The sequence below is a fragment of the Henckelia pumila genome, chromosome 1 (assembly GCF_033568475.1).
Source record: "Henckelia pumila isolate YLH828 chromosome 1, ASM3356847v2, whole genome shotgun sequence".
NCBI classification, from domain to species: domain Eukaryota; kingdom Viridiplantae; phylum Streptophyta; class Magnoliopsida; order Lamiales; family Gesneriaceae; genus Henckelia; species Henckelia pumila.
Genome location: NC_133120.1, coordinates 30,248,977 through 30,269,595, shown reverse-complemented (window position 1 = coordinate 30,269,595; position 20,619 = coordinate 30,248,977). Strand labels below are relative to the sequence as shown.

Genomic DNA, 20,619 nt, shown 5'->3' with positions numbered 1-20,619 from the left:
GATATTAGTGTGACAAATCTCTGGCCAGAGTACTTGATGTGATTTAAGAAATGGTTTCTTAGTAGCACATGCGATGTCACTAATTTGATCTTCAAGATGCATTGCATAGTTATCGAATCTTGAGCGACTCTCGATATACCAATGGTTGTTGATTCGATCGGGATATTTGGATGAAGGGACCGTACTGTACGCTAACCAAAATCTACTGGTTCTTGTAGGCACTATCAGTGATACCTAGGGAATCATGGGGCGATGTTGCTAGGCGCTTTACCATGATTCGTTGGGCAAGTCGGAAAGTGTTGTTCCGAGTCACAAGGAGTTGTGAGCCCACGGCTAGCTGTATCCCTGAACCATTGAGGGTCACACAGTGTAATGGAGTTTTAATCCCCGTTGAGATAGTTAAATTTAAAGAGTTAAATTTAATGAACTAAGGAGTTGGACTTCTTAAATAAGAGTAAGGGAGTAGGATTTCCTAAAATGACATAGGGATGGACATTTTTGGAAACCACTGAATTCGGATTCAGGAAAATTTATTTTGACTTTAAAACGTGCAGAAATGGTTTCTGTGCACATTGGTGAAATCGTTTCATCAATCGGAGTCACGATGAATTTTATATTAATTTCTGAACGAGTGGGCTTTGCTTGTCGGGCCCCAGCTTATGACTAATGGGCCCTAAGGTGTTAGTGGCCTGCATTATAAATAAGTTATTTCAGTACAGAAATTACACACAACAGGTCATTTTTGAGACAGAAATTTCGAACCCTCCTCTCTCTCAAAAAGCAATCGGCCGACCCCTCCTACCTCTGCCCGAGAAAATTCCGGTCTGTGATTTTGAATCGCAGTAAGGAATAACGAATCAAATTCGTGTATTCTCTTCGCAGAAAACTTCTGATAGATTTTCTAGTGCAATCTATCAGAGGGATTAAACCTCTGTTCGTGGACCTGATTGAAGGCGTTCATCGGTTCCAGGGAGAGACAACAAGAGCAGAATTGTTCTGTTGGTGTCCATTAATCTCGTTGCGAGATTTGAGGTAAAATTTATTTAATTGTTATTTAAATTTTACACACACGTAATTCAATCGATGAACGGTTGATACCCATACCATGGAAACGTTCCATGAAAAAATTTTTAAACTTCCGCTGCACCGGGTATCAATCGTAATTGGTCTGGGAACACGCCAGTTTTCCAACAGTGGTATCAGAGCCAGGTTGCTCAGATCAATCGATTGAATTAATCAATTGTACAAAATTTTTGAGTCTCGGTTTTTGAAACAAAATAAATATTTTTAATAAAAAAAATTTTTTTTTCCGGGGGCGAAACCCGGGCAGCGATTGGATCGCTGCCCGGAGGGGGCAGCGATGGTCGCTGCCCCCAGGGGCGGCGCACGGCGCCGCCCAAAGGGGGCGCACGGCGCCGCCCAGGGCGGCGACCGTCGCCGCCCAGGGCGGCGCACGGCGCTGCCCAGGGCAGCGCTGTGCGCTGCCCAGGGCGGCGCACAGCGCCGCCAGGGCAGCAAGCGTTGCTGCCCTAAGGGGGCAGCCGGGCTGCCCCGGCCCGCGCCCCGGGTGCGGGCCAACCCGGGAGTGTCCCGGGTGGCCCGCGGGAAAAATTAATATTTTATTAAAAATTAATTTTAATATGTTAAAATTTTATTTTTGGTCCGGTCAAAAATTGTTTTTGATTGGTTCACGAGATTTCGGATCGAATTGTTCGAGTCCGTAAATTTTAAAATTGATTTTGGATAAATTTGAATTTTTGGAAAATTTTAATATTTTATCCGTAAATTGAATTTTGAAATCAATTATTTTGGTACAATTGATGATAAGATATGATCTTATGATATATTAAGTAAAATATGATTTTATTTGTAAAATTGGATTTTATAGATAAAATATGATTTTATTTGATATGGAGATAAAATATGATTTTATATGTGAAATGTGATTTTATATATAAAATATGATTTTATCTTGTTTAAATTTGAATTGCCACAGCATGTTATCCAATAAATTAATTTTGAATTAAATGTTATTGGATAAGGATGATCGATTGCCATGACCAATTTTGTAGGTGTATGTTAGGAATTTACATTTTGTCTTTATTGTTGTTGGTTTTATTAATGGGCCTGGTTTATGGCCCGATATGAATGTCATATGTAATAAAAGTGGGCTTGGTTTATAGCCCGTTCCCACCCCCTAAAAATGTATCCCCTACTTGTCATTGTTATTTATTGTAAATACATTAGATTTAGTGGGAGATCAAGATTTGAAGATGGTGGGCCCAGCAGACAATGAAGACTGAAGAAATGTAAATTGGAAGCATATGTAATAGGATTGCATTTGCATACTGCATATTACCTAGGATTGGACTAAGACCCGTGATTGGCAACCACGGGTCAATTAGAAATGGAATCGATCATCCTATATAATATGTGATATTATGATTGTATGCATGTTTAGACATAAATTGCGTGAATCCGGCAATGCATGCAATAAATTAAATATGATGAGACAAATATTTTTATAAATAAAATCCCTCATTTTAAATATGATTTAAAATTTATATCAAGATAAATAAAGGAAATTTAAATATTGTTTAAATGTTCCTACCTTCCATCAACGGTCAATGTATGTGATGCTACCCGCGGATACGGTCCGGCTCATATTATTGGGGGGGCCCGTCCGTCGGAAAGCTGTACATTGGATCGACAAATGTTGTAAGTTGGGTGGAACTCCCATGGGATCGGCTCATATTATTGGGGGATCCACATGGCGACCGTCCATCACAACTTAATATTGATGGGTCATCTTGACATGTCACTTTAAACGGCGTCATATTATTGGGCCCTTATTGGACATGAGGTAAATACATGGGGGTTGCTTTGGAAGCAATTGGGCTCTACCTTTTGAGAATTATGGTTGGCTGATATTATTCGGGACCATAAGTTTGTCAATTGGACTCCATGTTCTCACTAAGGAAAAAGTTTCCCGTTTTCACTAGAGGGTGGTGAAATCGTTAAAATAGTGGGAGTGAGATTCATAAAATTAAATTCGCCTATTTTATGTCTTAGTAAATTGTTAAACAATCATTGATATATGTCTGTTTTTCCTTTTCAGTATTTCATACAATGAATTCGCGAAATCCTTTATTCTCGATCCTCGAACAAAACAAGCTGACTGGCGCCAACTATACGGAATGGTTCCGGAAGTTGAAGATTGTCTTAACTTCGGAGAAAATGCTCTACGTGTTAGAGAAAGCACCTCCGAAGGAAGCACCAGCTGACATAAGTCCGGAGGAATTGGCCAAACTTGATGCATGGTGTGACCATGACATCAAGACCAAATGCTATATGCAAGCCTCGATGTCTGATGAACTCCAGAGGCGATTTGAGGACACGGTGAATGCTGCTGACATTCACACGCAACTCAAGGAACTTTTTGGGGCTCAGTCGAGGGCTGAAAGGTTCTCTACTGTTAAGGAGTTGATGACGTGCCGCATGCGTGAAGGGACTTCGGTCCGTGATCATGGGGTACGAGTGATTTGGCTCATACAGAAGTTAGCGACCCTTGATTTGGTGTTGGAGCATGAACTCAATGTGGACTTGCTGCTTCTATCTCTTCCTTCTTCATTTGATGGATTCGTGATAAATTTTAATATGAACAAGATAGAGGCCACCCTTGAAGAGATGGTCAATATGCTCGTTACATATGAATCCACACTTAAGAAGGATAAGCCAGCTTTCTTGGTGGGCTCCTCATCTTCTGCTAAGAAGGGGCCAAGTATGAAGGGCAAGAAACGTTCTGCCCCACCCAAGAAAGTGGAACCCGAGAAGAAGCAAAAGACAAAGGCTTCAAACGATGGAAAATCCAAGGATGTTTGCCATTACTGCAAGAAGCCGGGTCATTGGAAGCGCAACTGCAAGGAGTATCTTGAGCAGTTGGGAACTGCAAAGGGTATGTTCTATATCGAAATAAACATGTCACTTAATACAACTTCTTGGGTATTGGATACCGGATGTGGATCTCACATTTGCAATGATTTGCAGGTAATGACAAGAAGTCGCAGGCTTAGAATGGGTGAGACCCAGCTGAGGCTCGGGAATGGTTCCAGAGTTGAAGCTACGGCCATTGGAGATGTTTGTTTGATTTTGCAGAATGGTTTTAAATTATTGTTGAGAGATGTTTTATTTGTGCCAGATTTAATTAAAAACATTATTTCTATTTCTATGCTTGATAGAGATGGTTATTCTTGTAATTTTGTGAATGGGATTTGCAATATTTACAAGAATGAATGTTTAATTGGAAATGGACAACTTGAAAACGATCTATACAATTTAAAACTAAAAGACGTTCCAGTGAATTGTATTGACAAACCGGCAACAACAAACAAAAGGAAAATCGATAGTCAAAACCCGGCAAACCTTTGGCACGCTAGACTAGGTCATATTTCCTCAAGGAGGATGAACAAGCTAGTGGGAGAGGGCATGTTTGATATGTCTGATATTAACTCTCTACCTACTTGTGAATCCTGCCTAAAAGGAAAAATGACTAAATCTCCTTTTAAGGGGAAACCTGAGCGTAGTCAGAATCTGTTGGATTTGATCCATACAGATGTTTGTGGTCCATTTAGAGTAGGGACTCAACATGGCCACACCTACTTCATTACCTTTACTGATGATTATTCAAGGTATGGGTATTTATATTTAATGAAATATAAGTCTGAAGCATTTGAAAAGTTCAAAGAATTCAAGGCTGAAGTAGAAAACAAGCTAGGTAAAAGTATTAAAGCACTTTGATCGGATCGAGGTGGAGAATACTTGAGTACCGAGTTTTTGGACTATCTAAAAGAGAATGGGATTCTCTCTCAGTGGACTCCTCCTATGACACCACAGCTTAATGGTGTATCGGAGCGTCGTAATCGAACTTTGTTGGACATGGTTCGATCAATGATGAGCTTCACTGAGCTTCCACCTTCGTTTTGGGGCTATGCGCTTGAAACGGCGGTATTGTTGTTGAACAACGTCCACACTAAAGCAGTGGACAAAACACCATACGAGTTATGGAATGGCAAAGCTCCTAAGTATTCGTACTTGAGGATTTGGGGATGTCCTGCTTACGTGAAGCGGACAGTGGGAGATAAGTTGGATAGTCGATCCAGCTTGTGTTATTTTGTGGGGTATCCGAAGAATTCAATCGGATATTATTTCTATTATCCTGCTGAAACAAAGGTGTTTGTTTCACGGAATGCCACCTTCTTGGAGAAGGAGTTCTTATTGGATAAGAAAGGCGAGATGATGGAACTCGAAGAAGTTCGAGAAGAACCCGAAATACAAAATAACGATCCCACACCTCAGGAACCATTGCTGAACACGCCTGCACCTAGAAGATCCGAGAGGACTTCTAGACCTCCAGTTCGATATGGTCTTCTTCTTGAAGAGGGTCAAGATGAACCCGACATTGGATGTGATCCAAGAAGCTTCAAGGAAGCAATTTCTGATGCGGATTCGAATTTATGGCTTGAAGCTATGCAGTCTGAATTGGATTCGATGCATACTAACCAAGTCTGGTCTTTAGTGGATCCTCCCGATGGAATTGTTCCAATAGGGTGTAAATGGATCTACAAGAGAAAGCTTGGGCCTGATGGTAAGGTATTGACCTACAAGGCGCGATTGGTGGCGAAAGGTTATACTCAAAGGCAAGGAGTTGACTATGATGAAACCTTTTCACCAGTTGCAATGTTCAAGTCCATAAGAATCCTGATTGCCATAGCTGCATGGTATGACTATGAGATATGGCAAATGGATGTGAAGACTGCTTTTCTTAATGGAGACATTAAGGAAGAAATCTATATGAAGCAGCCTGAGGGGTTCACATCCATGGGAAGCGAGCATAAGGTATGCAAGCTTCAGAGATCAATTTATGGTCTAAAACAAGCATCAAGAAGTTGGAACCAGAAATTTGATGAAACAATAAAAGATTTTGGTTTCATCAAGAACCCGGAGGAACCGTGCGTGTACAAGAAAGTAGTTAAGGATGCTGTGACATTCTTAGTACTTTATGTTGATGACATCCTACTCATTGGGAATGATGTAGGGATGTTGCAGTCAACAAAGATATGGTTATCAGGTAGATTTTCGATGAAGGATTTGGGAGAGGCATCCTACATTCTTGGGATACAGATCTATAGAGATAGGTCTAAGAGAATGATAGGACTCACTCAATCAACCTACATCGATACCATATTGAAACGGTTTTCAATGGATGGGTCCAAAAGAGGACATCTACCCATGTGTCATGGAGTTTCTCTATCCAAGTCTATGTGTCCCAAGACTGATGAAGAGATAGAGAATATGACACATGTACCATATGCGTCAGCTATAGGTAGTATCATGTATGGGATGATATCTACCAGACCGGATGTAGCATTTGCTCTGAGTGTCACGAGCAGATATCAGTCTAATCCTGGTCAAATGCATTGGAAAGCCGTGAAGGACATTCTTAAGTACTTGCGAAGGACTAAGAATATGTTCATGGTTTATGGAGGACGAGAACTCAAATTGGAAGGCTATACCGACTCTAGCTTCCAAAGTGATGTGGATGACTCGAAGTCAACCTCTGGATTTGTGTTCATGCTCAATGGCGTTGCTGTCTCTTGGAAGAGTTCCAAGCAGGACACCACAGCGGATTCCACCACTGAGGCTGAATACATTGCAGCATCAGCTGCTGCTAAAGAGGCCGTTTGGATGAGGAATTTCGTCCAAGAGTTGGGCGTCATTCCTGAATTTGTTGGTCCAGTCCCGGTGTACTGCGACAACACGGGTGCCGTTGCTCAAGCAAAGGAACCAAGGTCTCATCAAAGATCCAAACACGTACTGAGGAAATACCACATAATCCGGGAGATTGTGGAAATAGGAGACATCAGTGTCGAACGAGTGGCCTCTGCAGACAATATCGCTGATCCACTTACTAAGCCTTTGCCAGGACCATTGTTTGACAAACATCGCGAAGCAATGGGTCTACGTAGTATGACTAGTTGGCTATAGGGCAAGTGGGAGATTGTAAGAGTGGGTGCCCAGTGAGCCAACTGTGTGGCTATGGGCTTTGTTGACTCTTTGTATAAACAATCTTTTGTTTAATATTATTTACACTTTTATGGCAATGACTTTATATTACTTCATATTGTTATATTGTGATATACTATTGTTGTTTTGATAAAGACCTTGAATATACTATAGTGTATGTAAGATGTGGTAGAACATGGAGATGTCTATCATGAAATACATCTTATAGTCACTGTATATTCTAAAACCGTTCCTAGTCGATTGAGCCGTCCGATAATAAGGATAAGGATCGCTCGAGTTTGAGACTAGCATTTGCGATGCGGAGTACCACGTTTCATTGGTAGGGAACATGGAGATGTTCGAAGCATGCAAATGGATATTCATAGGATGAATAGTCGAACTACCCTATCCGGACTTTCCAAGTGGTTATCACTTATCGAGTGGATAAAGTCCGCGGTTTTGGTTGTACACCATTAGTCCTTACGACTTGAAACATCATGGAGACTCTATATGCTAGTACTGTGCTTTGACTCGTTTACCGACTCTGAGGGGGTCATCAGGTGTCGAGATTGGGTACAGTTACGACACATATAGGAGTCAATGTATTGTTGTCAAGGATTCACCACATGCTTGCGAGTGTGGATATCCTATGCGATCTGAGGAGATATTAGTGTGACAAATCTCTGGCCAGAGTACTTGATGTGATTTAAGAAATGGTTTCTTAGTAGCACATGCGATGTCACTAATTTGATCTTCAAGATGCATTGCATAGTTATCGAATCTTGAGCGACTCTCGATATACCAATGGTTGTTGATTCGATCGGGATATTTGGATGAAGGGACCGTACTGTACGCTAACCAAAATCTACTGGTTCTTGTAGGCACTATCAGTGATACCTAGGGAATCATGGGGCGATGTTGCTAGGCGCTTTACCATGATTCGTTGGGCAAGTCGGAAAGTGTTGTTCCGAGTCACAAGGAGTTGTGAGCCCACGGCTAGCTGTATCCCTGAACCATTGAGGGTCACACAGTGTAATGGAGTTTTAATCCCCGTTGAGATAGTTAAATTTAAAGAGTTAAATTTAATGAACTAAGGAGTTGGACTTCTTAAATAAGAGTAAGGGAGTAGGATTTCCTAAAATGACATAGGGATGGACATTTTTGGAAACCACTGAATTCGGATTCAGGAAAATTTATTTTGACTTTAAAACGTGCAGAAATGGTTTCTGTGCACATTGGTGAAATCGTTTCATCAATCGGAGTCACGATGAATTTTATATTAATTTCTGAACGAGTGGGCTTTGCTTGTCGGGCCCCAGCTTATGACTAATGGGCCCTAAGGTGTTAGTGGCCTGCATTATAAATAAGTTATTTCAGTACAGAAATTACACACAACAGGTCATTTTTGAGACAGAAATTTCGAACCCTCCTCTCTCTCAAAAAGCAATCGGCCGACCCCTCCCTACCTCTGCCCGAGAAAATTCCGGTCTGTGATTTTGAATCGCAGTAAGGAATAACGAATCAAATTCGTGTATTCTCTTCGCAGAAAACTTCTGATAGATTTTCTAGTGCAATCTATCAGAGGGATTAAACCTCTGTTCGTGGACCTGATTGAAGGCGTTCATCGGTTCCAGGGAGAGACAACAAGAGCAGAATTGTTCTGTTGGTGTCCATTAATCTCGTTGCGAGATTTGAGGTAAAATTTATTTAATTGTTATTTAAATTTTACACACACGTAATTCAATCGATGAACGGTTGATACCCATACCATGGAAACGTTCCATGAAAAAAATTTTAAACTTCCGCTGCACCGGGTATCAATCGTAATTGGTCTGGGAACACGCCAGTTTTCCAACAATGCGTGCTCATTCACATCATGTGAATACACCAATATATCACCAATAAATACAACGACGAACTTGTCCAGAAATTCTCGGAATACTCGATTCATCAGATCCATGAATACAGCCGGTGCATTAGTAAACCCAAATGGCATTACTAAGAACTCATAATGCCCGTACCTGGTTATAAATGCTGTCTTGGCTATATCTTGATCTCAGACTCTCATCTGATGATATCCAGATCTCAAATCAATCTTCGAGTAAAACGAAGTACCCTGCAATGATCAAACAGATCATCTATATGAGGCAAAGGATACTTATTCTTGATTGTTACTCTATTCAACTCGCGATAGTAAATGCACAGACGCAAAGACCCATCTTTTTTCTTCACGAACAGAACAGGTGCTCCCCAAGGAGAAACACTAGGACAAATATAACCCTTGTCCAATTGATCCTGAAGCTGCTGCTTCAACTCACGCATCTCTGATGGATCCTCAACTTCGCGCACTGGAGGAAATCCTGGAATCTCATCAGGAAATACATCTGGAAATTCATTCACAATAGGAATAGCTTCTATACCAACACTTCCGGCAAATGTATCAACTGCATAGATAAGGTAGCCTTCCGCGCCAGATTCCAAAGCTCGATAAGCTTTCAAAGCTGATACCAATGGCATCTGAGGTCGCGCTCCCTCACCATAAAAGAACCAGATATCATTGTTAATCGGATGAAATTTTACCAATCTCTGGTAACAATCCACTGAAGCTCGGTATGTAGTTAACACATCAATTCCCAAAATGCAATCGAAATCCTCCATTGTTAATATCATGAGATTCACCATCAAGACATTCCCTTCGAACTTTAAAGGGCAACCCATCACTAGACGCTTAGCTGACGCAGACTGACCCGTCGGGGTAGAAACAACAACCACTGTGTCTAGTGAAATGTATGGCAACTTATATCTCTTAACAAAACATGCAGATATGAATGAATGAGATGCACCAGTTTCAATGAGTGCAAAAGCAGGTATATCAAATAACAAGAACGTACCCGCTATAACTTTTTTATTCTCATCCACCGCCTGATCATGCCTCAAGGCGAACACTTGGCTGGAAGTACGAGGTTTAAAATTAGAACCCCATGTCGACTGTCCCTGTGGCCTCTGCTGCACTAAGGCCTGATAACCAGAACCTAAGCCAGAACCATCTCCCCCGGTCTGTGGACAATCCTTCTTCAGGTGGCCAATCTCTCCGCATCGAAAGCACGCCCCTGAAAACTTCCGGCACCTGTTGCTAGGATGATTCCCACCACAATTCTTATAAGGACCTTGATTCTTTCTGCCGAAACGCATCACCTCCCCGGATCCTAAGGAAGAAGAAGTAGAACCAGACTTCTTGAATGACTGAGCACGGGGACCCAAAGAACTCGCGGGTCTAGATGAGTAAAAGGATCTGTTACGGCGGATGCTGTCCTCTGCCTGGTGACATCGGCTCACTAATCCCTCGTAAGTCATGTCATCTCCCACAGCAACTCGGTCATGAATCTCCGGATTAAGGCCTTGAAGGAACAGATTATACTTCGCCTCTGTGCTATCAGAAATCTGGGGGCAATAGGACAGCAACTCAAAGAACTTCAACTGGTATTCCTCAATCGACATTGATCCCTGCCGCTAACCCATCAACTCACTTGTCTTCGTCTGTCGGAGAGTAGGAGGAAAATACAGCTTATGAAAAGCCATGCGGAACTCATCCCAAGTAGCAACTCCTCGGGCTACAATAAAAGGCGCAGAAGTAGAATCCCACCACTTCCGAGCTCGTCCTTCGACCAGGAAATCAAGAGTCTCCATCCGCTGCTCCTCAGTGCATCGGAACTCCCGAAAACAAACTTCCATACGTCGTAGCCAGTTTCCGGAATCCTCCGGTGACTCTCCTCCAACTAAAGGTTTCGGACCCATCTGCATAAACCTATGCATGCTGAAACACCTGCGATCACCATGGAGATGGTGATGACGGCCCCGACGATGCTCCCGATCGTCCTGATCATTCCAGCGTCCACCTACGCTGCCGTGGCTACTCTCGTCACCATGACCCGCCATCTACATGATGATTAAAGGTTAAACCCAATTCCAAAAATCTAGATCCCAAGATTACTATGCATGCTCCGATAACATAAATGTAGTGGCCCGCACTGTGATCACCTACTAATCAGAAGCTTAAGCATGAATTTAACTTAATTAAATAAATCAGAAATTAAACAGCGGAAAACATAAACAATAATAAAATATTGTTTACAACCATATCGAATAAACCAGTGTATTAACCCAAATACAATTGAAACAAAAGCCTAGACAAAAACCCTGCTGGTCCTTCATCGCCTAAGCTCTCCTGGAACCACCCGCCTCATCCAGCCACAGACCAGCCCCATGGAATAGGGTGTCCAGATACAAAAAAGTATAGGACGTGAGCATGATAAGCTCAGTACGAGAGTATGAGTATGCGGTGTTATGTGTGCATGTATGCAAGTGAAGTGGGTACCAAGACTCTCAAGTCAGGAAACAAGCTCAAAGACCGGGCCCAGGGTATATAGCACGCTACGGCGTCGCATCAGGAGGTGGCTCATATACCCAGTGGATAATGGTGACTTGATACTAGTACATGTGTCCAACCATAAAGGTGACCTGACACAATACTTACGTATCCAACCATCCACAAACTCGTAGAGTGAGCGCCCTACTATAGGATACTTCTAAGGTAAAAGCTCAATATGCTCATGTATGCAACATACAGTCATGACATGCTGTATATAAAGGCATATAAAACATGCAATCACATAATCCATGCAAACACATAATACATGCATACTCAATCTGGATATCTCGAATAATACTTCCGTACCTCATAAACTAGGCAAGCTAGACCAGCACTATGTCCAAGCCTATAATCCGCACTACAATGCAAAGTACTCATGCATTATAATCTTATTCTAAAAGCCTTAACTACGCTATATCATACTCCCTATTTACTATAAGGATCCAGAGCTATAATTGCGTCCGTCATCAGCCTGCTGATGACGACTGCCCCAGAACTTGGGCACCGCTCTGCCGCAACCACGGAGCACCTGGCCAACCTCCGGACCAAGCCTAGGTAGGCTGGAAACACCCTAAAACCCTAGAAAAGACTAAGAACCGAGAGAGGAAACTTGAATTGGTGTGAAAATTATGAAATTCGGAGGGCCTATTTATAGGCGAAGTTCGGACGGTCCGAACTGGGTTCGGACGGTCCGAATTGCCACTTGTCCGAGCCGTTTAGACAACTGGGCTCTGCTGAGTTCGGACGGCCCGAACTGGGTTCGGAGGGCCCGAAGTGGTCCGTATACTCCGAACTGTTTTGGTCCTTCCGAACTCATTTTTGGACCCCCGGGACGTACCCTACAATTTTTGGACGTTTCGGATCAGATTTTCCACTTATTTTCACCAAATAAGGACTCCTTAAACATGTTTTGACACTTTCAAAATTATATGTCATTTTCTAACATGTTTAAAATCACTTAATTTTGTAAAATGGAACCGGGCTACTACAGATACTAACTCAAATCAATACCAAATCATCAAAAACAACTCAAAACAAACAAATCTCAAAACTCCTATTCTCGAAAATCACAAGAAAATTCATAACAAATCCGAACGACGCTCTATTTCCAAACCGACTGAGAATAAATGATAAGAACCCTGTCAAAAACAACATAACCAAAACTCAATCGATTCTAACGACATCCAAAATAGAATTCTAGCTGATCGAAGAAGAACTTACTATAGAACGAAGCTCTCGCAGCCATGATCGCTAATCTGCCTTTAGAAATAAATTCTAACGGATGGATCGGCCGGAAACTAAAATCTAATAGCTTGAAAGTGAAATGGGGCATCTTCAATGGAGGTTAGGCGGCTTGGAGGAGAAGGTGAAGTGAAGAAATAAGTCAAACCAAGTATAAATTTCTAATAAAGTCCAATTTTGCAATTTAGTCCTTGAAAAATTCAAAATTTGCAAAAAGGACCCTGATCAAACTCAAGTCGATCCTCTAATTCTATAATCTATGATTATCTCAAATAAAGTCAATTAATATAATTTTGGGGCGTTACAATTCTCTCCCTCTAAGAATAGATTTCGTCCTCGAAATCAAACACAGTTCTATCTCAAAGGATAAGGAATAAAATCAAAACTTCAAGAGAATTCATCTCTCAGAATAAGTCCAAAAAATTTCTGATCCCATACGAACCCTATCTCTCAAATACTCCTTCAAGACAGTCTATCAAAAGTTGACTCATTCTCATCAGAATAATCCTCCTCTGCTCAGTCACAATCGAATCATCTCTGGTTCCGACCAATGACACAGAAAATCATCTCGAAAACATAGAGATTTTCATCTCTTCTCGTATAACTCTTGAAAAGTGCCTTCAATAATGCATCGAATAGCTGTCATTGTACGGAATCTCTACAAGAATCCAGAATTCTGCCAACTAGGGCTAAGTCGAGCTCTACTACTCATGGCATATCCTCCAAAGTTTGACTCGTCTGATCTGGCTGTCCGTCGTTCTGAGTATATTGAACTGAAATAAGTTGTAATCAAACAACAAAAATCTCTTCGAAGTCTATGCCGAAAGAACGAGTGAAACAAGGATCTCTGTCTAAACTGATGGACTTCGGCAAAACAAGACATCTGGCGACCTCTGACAAAAATATCAATCCCCTGATCCTGACTAAAATTCATTCTGTACGGAATACGGTAGCAGATTACATCAATCAGTCAATCATAAATAGATAGTAGATAAAATAAAAACAAATCCGTCGGCTCAAAACATCAGTTGTTGCAATCAATTCCTCAGGTAAAAGATTCGCAGTCAAAATCTCATACAATCTAATCTTCTGCTCTGTTCTCATAATCGGTTCCGTCTGCAAAATAATTACGACAACTCTTAAGATTAGAAAAGATCATGGAAATATCCTCATAAGACAATAGATACAGATCTTCTAATCAATAAGATCGCTGCGAGCTCAAAGTCCAGATTCAGACATTGAGTCTCGAGCGTCTTCAGTTTTCTCGATGTCTAGACTAGAGCGCGATTCCTCTGAATAAGAGTACATCCAAAATCTCGATAAGAAGAAAATCTAAGTACTGAAAGATCATATGTACCGAAAATCAGTATACTGGGGCGCTGTTATGTCAGAAATTTCCATCACCAGATCATAAAATCGAGGAAGACAACTCGATCCAAACAGAATTCAAACATCGAAGAATAGCATACAAATGTTCGGCACCAAAATCTGAAATAAGATTCTCAAAAGCTCGGAATGATCAGTACAATTCTCATTCAGAATGATAAGCAAATCATCGATAAGAATTCCTAGCTTCAACTAATACTTCGGAAAGATCCAGTTAATAGAAAAATTAACAACACTGCAGGAGCATTCGTCAATTCAAACGACCTGACAAGATTTAGAGGCACGATAAACATAAAACATATTCTTCAATAAGGCAAGAGACTCACCAGTATCGATCATTCAATAAGAGTAGGAAACCAAATTCGAACGTTTACCTGATATGACATTATCGGGTGCAGTCTGAGCCTGATCCTCGATCAGAGCATAAACTCGTGCCTGCTATCTGGGAGGTTGGTTTGCATGTTGGCTACCTTCCTGTCTATTCTGCTGCTGAGGTTGGAAAGAGAGGACCGTAGGTGCTTGCCGCTGAGGCTGAGCTGTCTGTCTCGAAGAACTTCCACTCTGTGCTTGCTCAGAGCCCCGCTGAGGACACAATCAGGCAAAGTTCCCCGCCTGGTTATAGATATAGAAGCTTCCAAAAATACCTCTACACTGATCACTGGAGTGACGACCTCCGCAATTGGCACAAGACATGCCTGACTGACCCGAACTCTGTCCCGATCCGAACTGCCTCGAGCCACTAGAGCTCGAAAAACTGCTTCCGTGCTTCTTAAACTACTTCCCCTTAGGATGATAGTAATCCTTCTTATTACCTCCACTGCTACCACCCTTAGAACTCGATGGTTGATTCTGAAATTGAAAAGATTCTGGTAAAGAGATGGTTGGTTCTGAAACTGACTAGGCTGCTGAGGCACAACTGGAGCTCCTCTTTGTCTCCACAAACCTGCTTCAGCTCCTTTTGCATGATTCATGGCATCCGCAAAATTATCTGGCCTAGCAGTGTTTACCAGCATGAAGATGTCAGGGTTCAAACCATTAATGAACTGATCAGCTTTGGCTTCTTCGTTGTCGGCAATGTGCGTTGCAAATCTCAGTAAACTATCAAACTTGGTCACATACTCCTCAATATTCAAATTCCCTTGCCTTAAATTTTCAAACTCGGATCCCTTGTCATTTTGGTACGAAACTGGGAAAAACCGCTTATAAAACTCAGATTTGAACAGATTCCAGTTAATAGTTGTACCTCGGTTCTCCATGGATCTATTCGTCGTGATCCACCATTCTTAGCAACACTCCTCAGCTGATGAATAACCAACCTGGTTCTGCGGTCATCAGAATAGTCAAGGGAATCGAACAACTGGTCAATGTCGTCCAACCTGCTCTCACAGCCAACGGGATTCTCTGTACCCAGCAACAAAGGCGGATTAAACGACTGAAACCTCTTCAGCAAGGTTTTCATAGGCGTCGTTGTGGCATCCATCTGAACAGTTTTGGTACTAGCTTGTTCATTCGTAAGAGTAACTCGCGGTGGGTTTTTGTTAATAACTCGACAAGGACCCATCTGATAAACAAAGGTTAGGACACAAGAAATCTCATCGCTGCAATCGGTGCCCTTTCAACCTCTCAGAATTCGGATACCAGTAGATAACAAAAATAATTATATCTGAAGTAGTCCATGCTTTATAAATTAAATCACATAATCATGTAATTCAGATAATTCTCAAATAATAAAGCATGCTCGCATGAAATTTAAATAATCGATAAATAACTCAATCACATGCGAGGTGCCAATACACACGGACTCGATCTACCCCGCTCACTCTAGTTCAACCAAGAACTTATCGCTCTGATACCACTTAATGTGAGACCTCGGTTCTAAACATCTAATATAATCTCGGATAATACAACAATTAAGCATACAAGATCAAAGATAAGAAGCAATAAAAAAAATTTTAAGAACAGAGCTCGCTCGATCGATAAAATCTTACCGATCGAGCGGCCAAACAATAACCCAAGGACTGCCCGAAAAATTCAAAGGCCCTCGCTCGATCGGTAATATCTTACCGATCGAGCGGACACAAAATGCCCAACTCTCTGCCTCAGCTCAGGGGTGCTCGCTCGATCGGTAATAATCAACTGATCGAGCGGAACAGTTATGGAGAAAAGAAAAACAGAATTACTCTCCTCAACATGCAACACAACACCTCAAATCTCAATATACAACATGCATAACTCACTCCAATCAACATGCATAATCCAGTACAAGGCTGTTCTAGAGTTATACAATCTCAAACTAGTAGAACATGCTACAGTCTAGTTTATTCAATACAATACATAACGAGTTCGAATACAATCTAAGTTTGATTACATATTCGACTTCAAAAATACCAAGGCCTCACTCTATCAACTCGACCACCTAGCCATGCGATCTCTGACTTGGTCCTGCTCCACCTGTTGCCAAGCACACATACAAAGACAAGACAACAGCCGGATAATCCGATGAGAATAATATTCCCAGAAAAAGAGACAAAACATGCATATCAATTAATATATCAACTCGCGATATACAAACATCAACAATGCAATTCAAAGAGACTCTAATATGAAATGTATGTCTTTAAAATCTGGGATTATCAAGTTTGGATAATCAAAAGGTAATCAGCTCTTCTCTTCCTCTATTGGGATCCCGAGTATGGACTATCACACAAATCACACCGACCCTCCATTCAGGGTGGATAGTGTATAATTCAATCCTCTAGACTCCGGAGCAACTATATAGGGTTAATTCGGTCATTGCAGTAAATCGTCTGCCAATGCCCCCTATTATAATTCTCAGATCGTCTAAATCAAAATGAATGAATTCAAATGGCTCAATATTAATGCAAGTGCAAGCATAACTCATTCAATAATCCAAGTAATCAAATAACATGCAAGTATGTGATTATTCCGGAACACTCGAATCAAGTCGGATTCGAGTTAATCATTCCATTCAAATCTAAGTCGTCCTTTACCTCTTCTCAGTACGTCGATGCTCCAAAACCTGGAAACAACAAAGATTCCTCAATCAAGATTCATTCTAATATCCTTTATCGATAATAAGAAGGTCGATACTATACCGTCTCCAATCTCTTGAACTATTCAAATTCTGAAATCTCGCAACTCCCGGCCTTCAAATGAATCTATAAAAGAAATAAAAAGGCTCGAGGTAAATAACGACATTCAAACTCGACTCATAACGACTCAAACCAATTCATCCAAACTATAGTCCAAAACTCAAATCGGCGGCATAACGGCTATATTCTGATCAAACCGAAAACACAGACAACAGTACAATAACGATACTAACTCAAATCAGTACCAAATCATCCAAAACAACTCAAAACAAACAAATCTCAAAACTCAAATTCTCAAAAATCACAAGAAAATTCATAACAAATCCGAACGACGCTCTATTTCCAAACCGACTGAAAATAAACGATAAGAACTCTGTCAAGAACAACATAACCAAAACTCAATAGATTCTAACGACATCAGAAAATAGAAGTCTAGCTGATCGAATAAGAACTTACTATAGAACGAAGCTCTCGCAGCCGTGATCGCTAATCTGCCTTCAGAAATAAATTCTAACGGACGGATCGGCCGGAAACTGAAATCTAAAAGCTTGAAAGTGAAATGGGGAGTCTTCACTGGAGGTTAGGCGGCTTGGAGGAGAAGGTGAAGTGAAGAAATAAGTCAAACCAAGTATAAATATCTAATAAAGTCTAATTTTGCAATTTAGTCCCTGAAAAATCCAAAATTTGCAAAAAATGACTTTGATCAAACTCAAGTCGATCCTCTAATTCTATAATCTCTGATTATCTCAAATAAAGTCAATTAAGATAATTTCGGGGCGTTACACTACGCTATCCAGGTAAACCGCACTAGGCAAGCCATGTGTGACAGGTTAGTTCAAGAAGATGTGGGTAGGAGAAATCGAACTCCTGAACTCTAGCCAAGAGTTCACCTACTCCACCAACTTGAACACCCCTTTGGGAGTGACATTCAATGGTTTTTATAGTAGAGTTGAGGAATGCAATTATGTTTTTTTTGTCATTTTTGCTTAATAACCCATATAAAGTATGTTGTATGTTTGAGAGTTGTATTTGTAAATTTACATTAATGATCATACGTATCAAAGCAGTTTTTAATGGGAAATCATCCTTTATATAATAGGATATATTTGTTTCAATTATTAATGATTGTGTATAAATTAAGTTAGTAGTTTTAAGAAATATAGATTAATTAGTATGGTAAAAAAACTTAATGATTAATTAATTAGTTTAAAATAATGTATTAAATTACTAAAATATGTACTATTTCTACCTACTACTTTAATTCATCTTAATTGTTAAAATTACTTGAATCGATTATATTTATATCTAATATATGTGTATTTTAACATATTAATTAGATTTAATAATTTGTGAAATAATTTTATTGTTGTAAATAAAACGGTAAAGAATATTCATTTTTTAAAGCTCAGCAGAAAAGATGAGTTTTGAATTTTGTACAAAATTTACTTTATGATGTTAGTGTCGTATTAAAATAGAGTTTTATTTATTTGATGCATGGATATATACCAAGTGATTATTGTATATGCTAAATCAAAAGATTATATAAATGCTATTATATATATATATATATATATATATATATATATATATATATATAAAAGATTATGTTATATAATTCTTGATCCACCAATCATTGTTAATCAGCAAAAGAACGTTGTATCCATGAAATATTAATCTAGTCGAAAAACTAGCCGTTGGTCCCAACTTCAACGGCTATTTCTAATCCAAATAAATACAGGTCTCCTCTTGCAAACTTTTTTCAGCAATTTCTACTCTCTGCAAATCAACTTTACCTCCAAATCCGAATCCGATTGCAAAATTTTGAGCTCGAGTGATAAAGAAAGAAACTCAAGATGAACGATTTGATGACAAAATCCTTCACAAGCTACGTCGATCTCAAGAAAGAAGCCATGAAAGATCTCGAATCCGGCCCGGATCTCGAATTAGGCATGACCCATATGGACCAGAACCTCACAGAGTTCCTACAAGAAGCGGATCAGGTGCAGAAAGAGATGAACTCGATCAAAGAAATCTTGGTCCGGCTACAAGAATCCCACGAAGAGGGAAAGTCCCTCCACAAGCCCGAAGCCCTGAAATCGCTACGCTCCCGCGTGAATGCCGACATTGTATCGGTGCTGAAACGGGCCCGGGGAATTAGAACCAGGCTGGAGGAAATGGACAGGTCAAACGCCGTGAGCAGACGGCTTTCGGGGTGCAAAGCGGGCTCTCCGGTGGACCGGACCCGCTCCGCCGTGACGAACGGGCTGAGGAAGAAGTTGAAGGACCTGATGATGGAGTTTCAGGGGCTGAGGCAGAGGATGATGAGTGAGTACAAAGAAACTGTGGGGAGAAGGTATTTTACAGTCACTGGGGAATATCCTGATGAAGAAATCATTGACAAGATTATTTCAAGTGGAAATGGAAATGGTGGTGAGGAATTCTTATCTAGAGCAATTCAGGTATATATATATATATATTTATTTTTTTTTTGAGGGGGGGAGAGTGGAGATTTCAAGATTCAATGTAAAATATTTCACCTAATTATCTTGAATTTGTTTTATTAGGAGCATGGGAGGGGGAAAGTGGTGGAGACAGTGATGGAGATACAAGACAGGCACGACGCGGCGAAGGAAATCGAGAGGAGCCTGCTGGAGCTGCACCAGATCTTCCTCGACATGGCGGTGATGGTGGAGGCGCAGGGCGAGCAGATGGATGACATCGAGCACCACGTGATGAACGCGGCACAATATGTAGGGGATGGGACAAAGAGCCTAAAGACAGCAAAGGAGTATCAGAGGAGTAGTAGGAGGTGTTTGTGTCTTGGGATCATACTTCTACTTGTGCTCATTGTTGTTGGTGTCATCCCCATTGCTATTAGTTTTAGTAAATCTTGAGCGACGTCTCGGGTTCGAGGCCTCGTGCGTAGTAGGCGTGGCTCGGATCGAGAAGGGATTCAATTCGAGATCCATTCTTTTGTTATGTGATCAAGGATTCTGTGTTGAAAGGGTGCAATTTTGCAAATGGATTGCTTGCTTATTGTGAAACGGTTATAACTAACTAGTTGAATATTATAATTTTTCAACACAAATATATAGATGTTGAAAATTGACTATTTTAAAAACATATCAGATAATTATTTAATGAGATCACATGATGCATGAGTGTTTTTTTTATTATTCATAACCGGTTTTCTACATCAGAAGATGAATAATGATTTGCTGAAATTTATTAAATATTTTAGTGGAAAATTTTTCTCTAAAATATTAAATTAGTAGTTGATAATATAGAATGGCTACTTTTTCATCCGAATCCAACATATTTCTACCACGATTGGAAACTCGTCATACTCAAATTATTTAATGGAAAAACTAATACAATCCATACACA

The 20,619-nt window shown here is 40.5% G+C and overlaps 1 protein-coding gene across 1 annotated transcript; it reads left to right on the top strand.

Moving 5' to 3' along the window:
* The first annotated feature begins 18,979 nt into the window (after positions 1–18,979).
* Positions 18,980–20,233, top strand: LOC140876192 (syntaxin-related protein KNOLLE). The gene is made up of 2 exons (XM_073280080.1): positions 18,980–19,691; positions 19,797–20,233. Exons 1-2 carry the CDS (start codon positions 19,086–19,088, stop codon positions 20,124–20,126), a joined length of 936 nt encoding a protein of 311 aa, XP_073136181.1. The 5' UTR covers positions 18,980–19,085; the 3' UTR covers positions 20,127–20,233.
* The last annotated feature ends 386 nt before the right edge of the window (positions 20,234–20,619 follow it).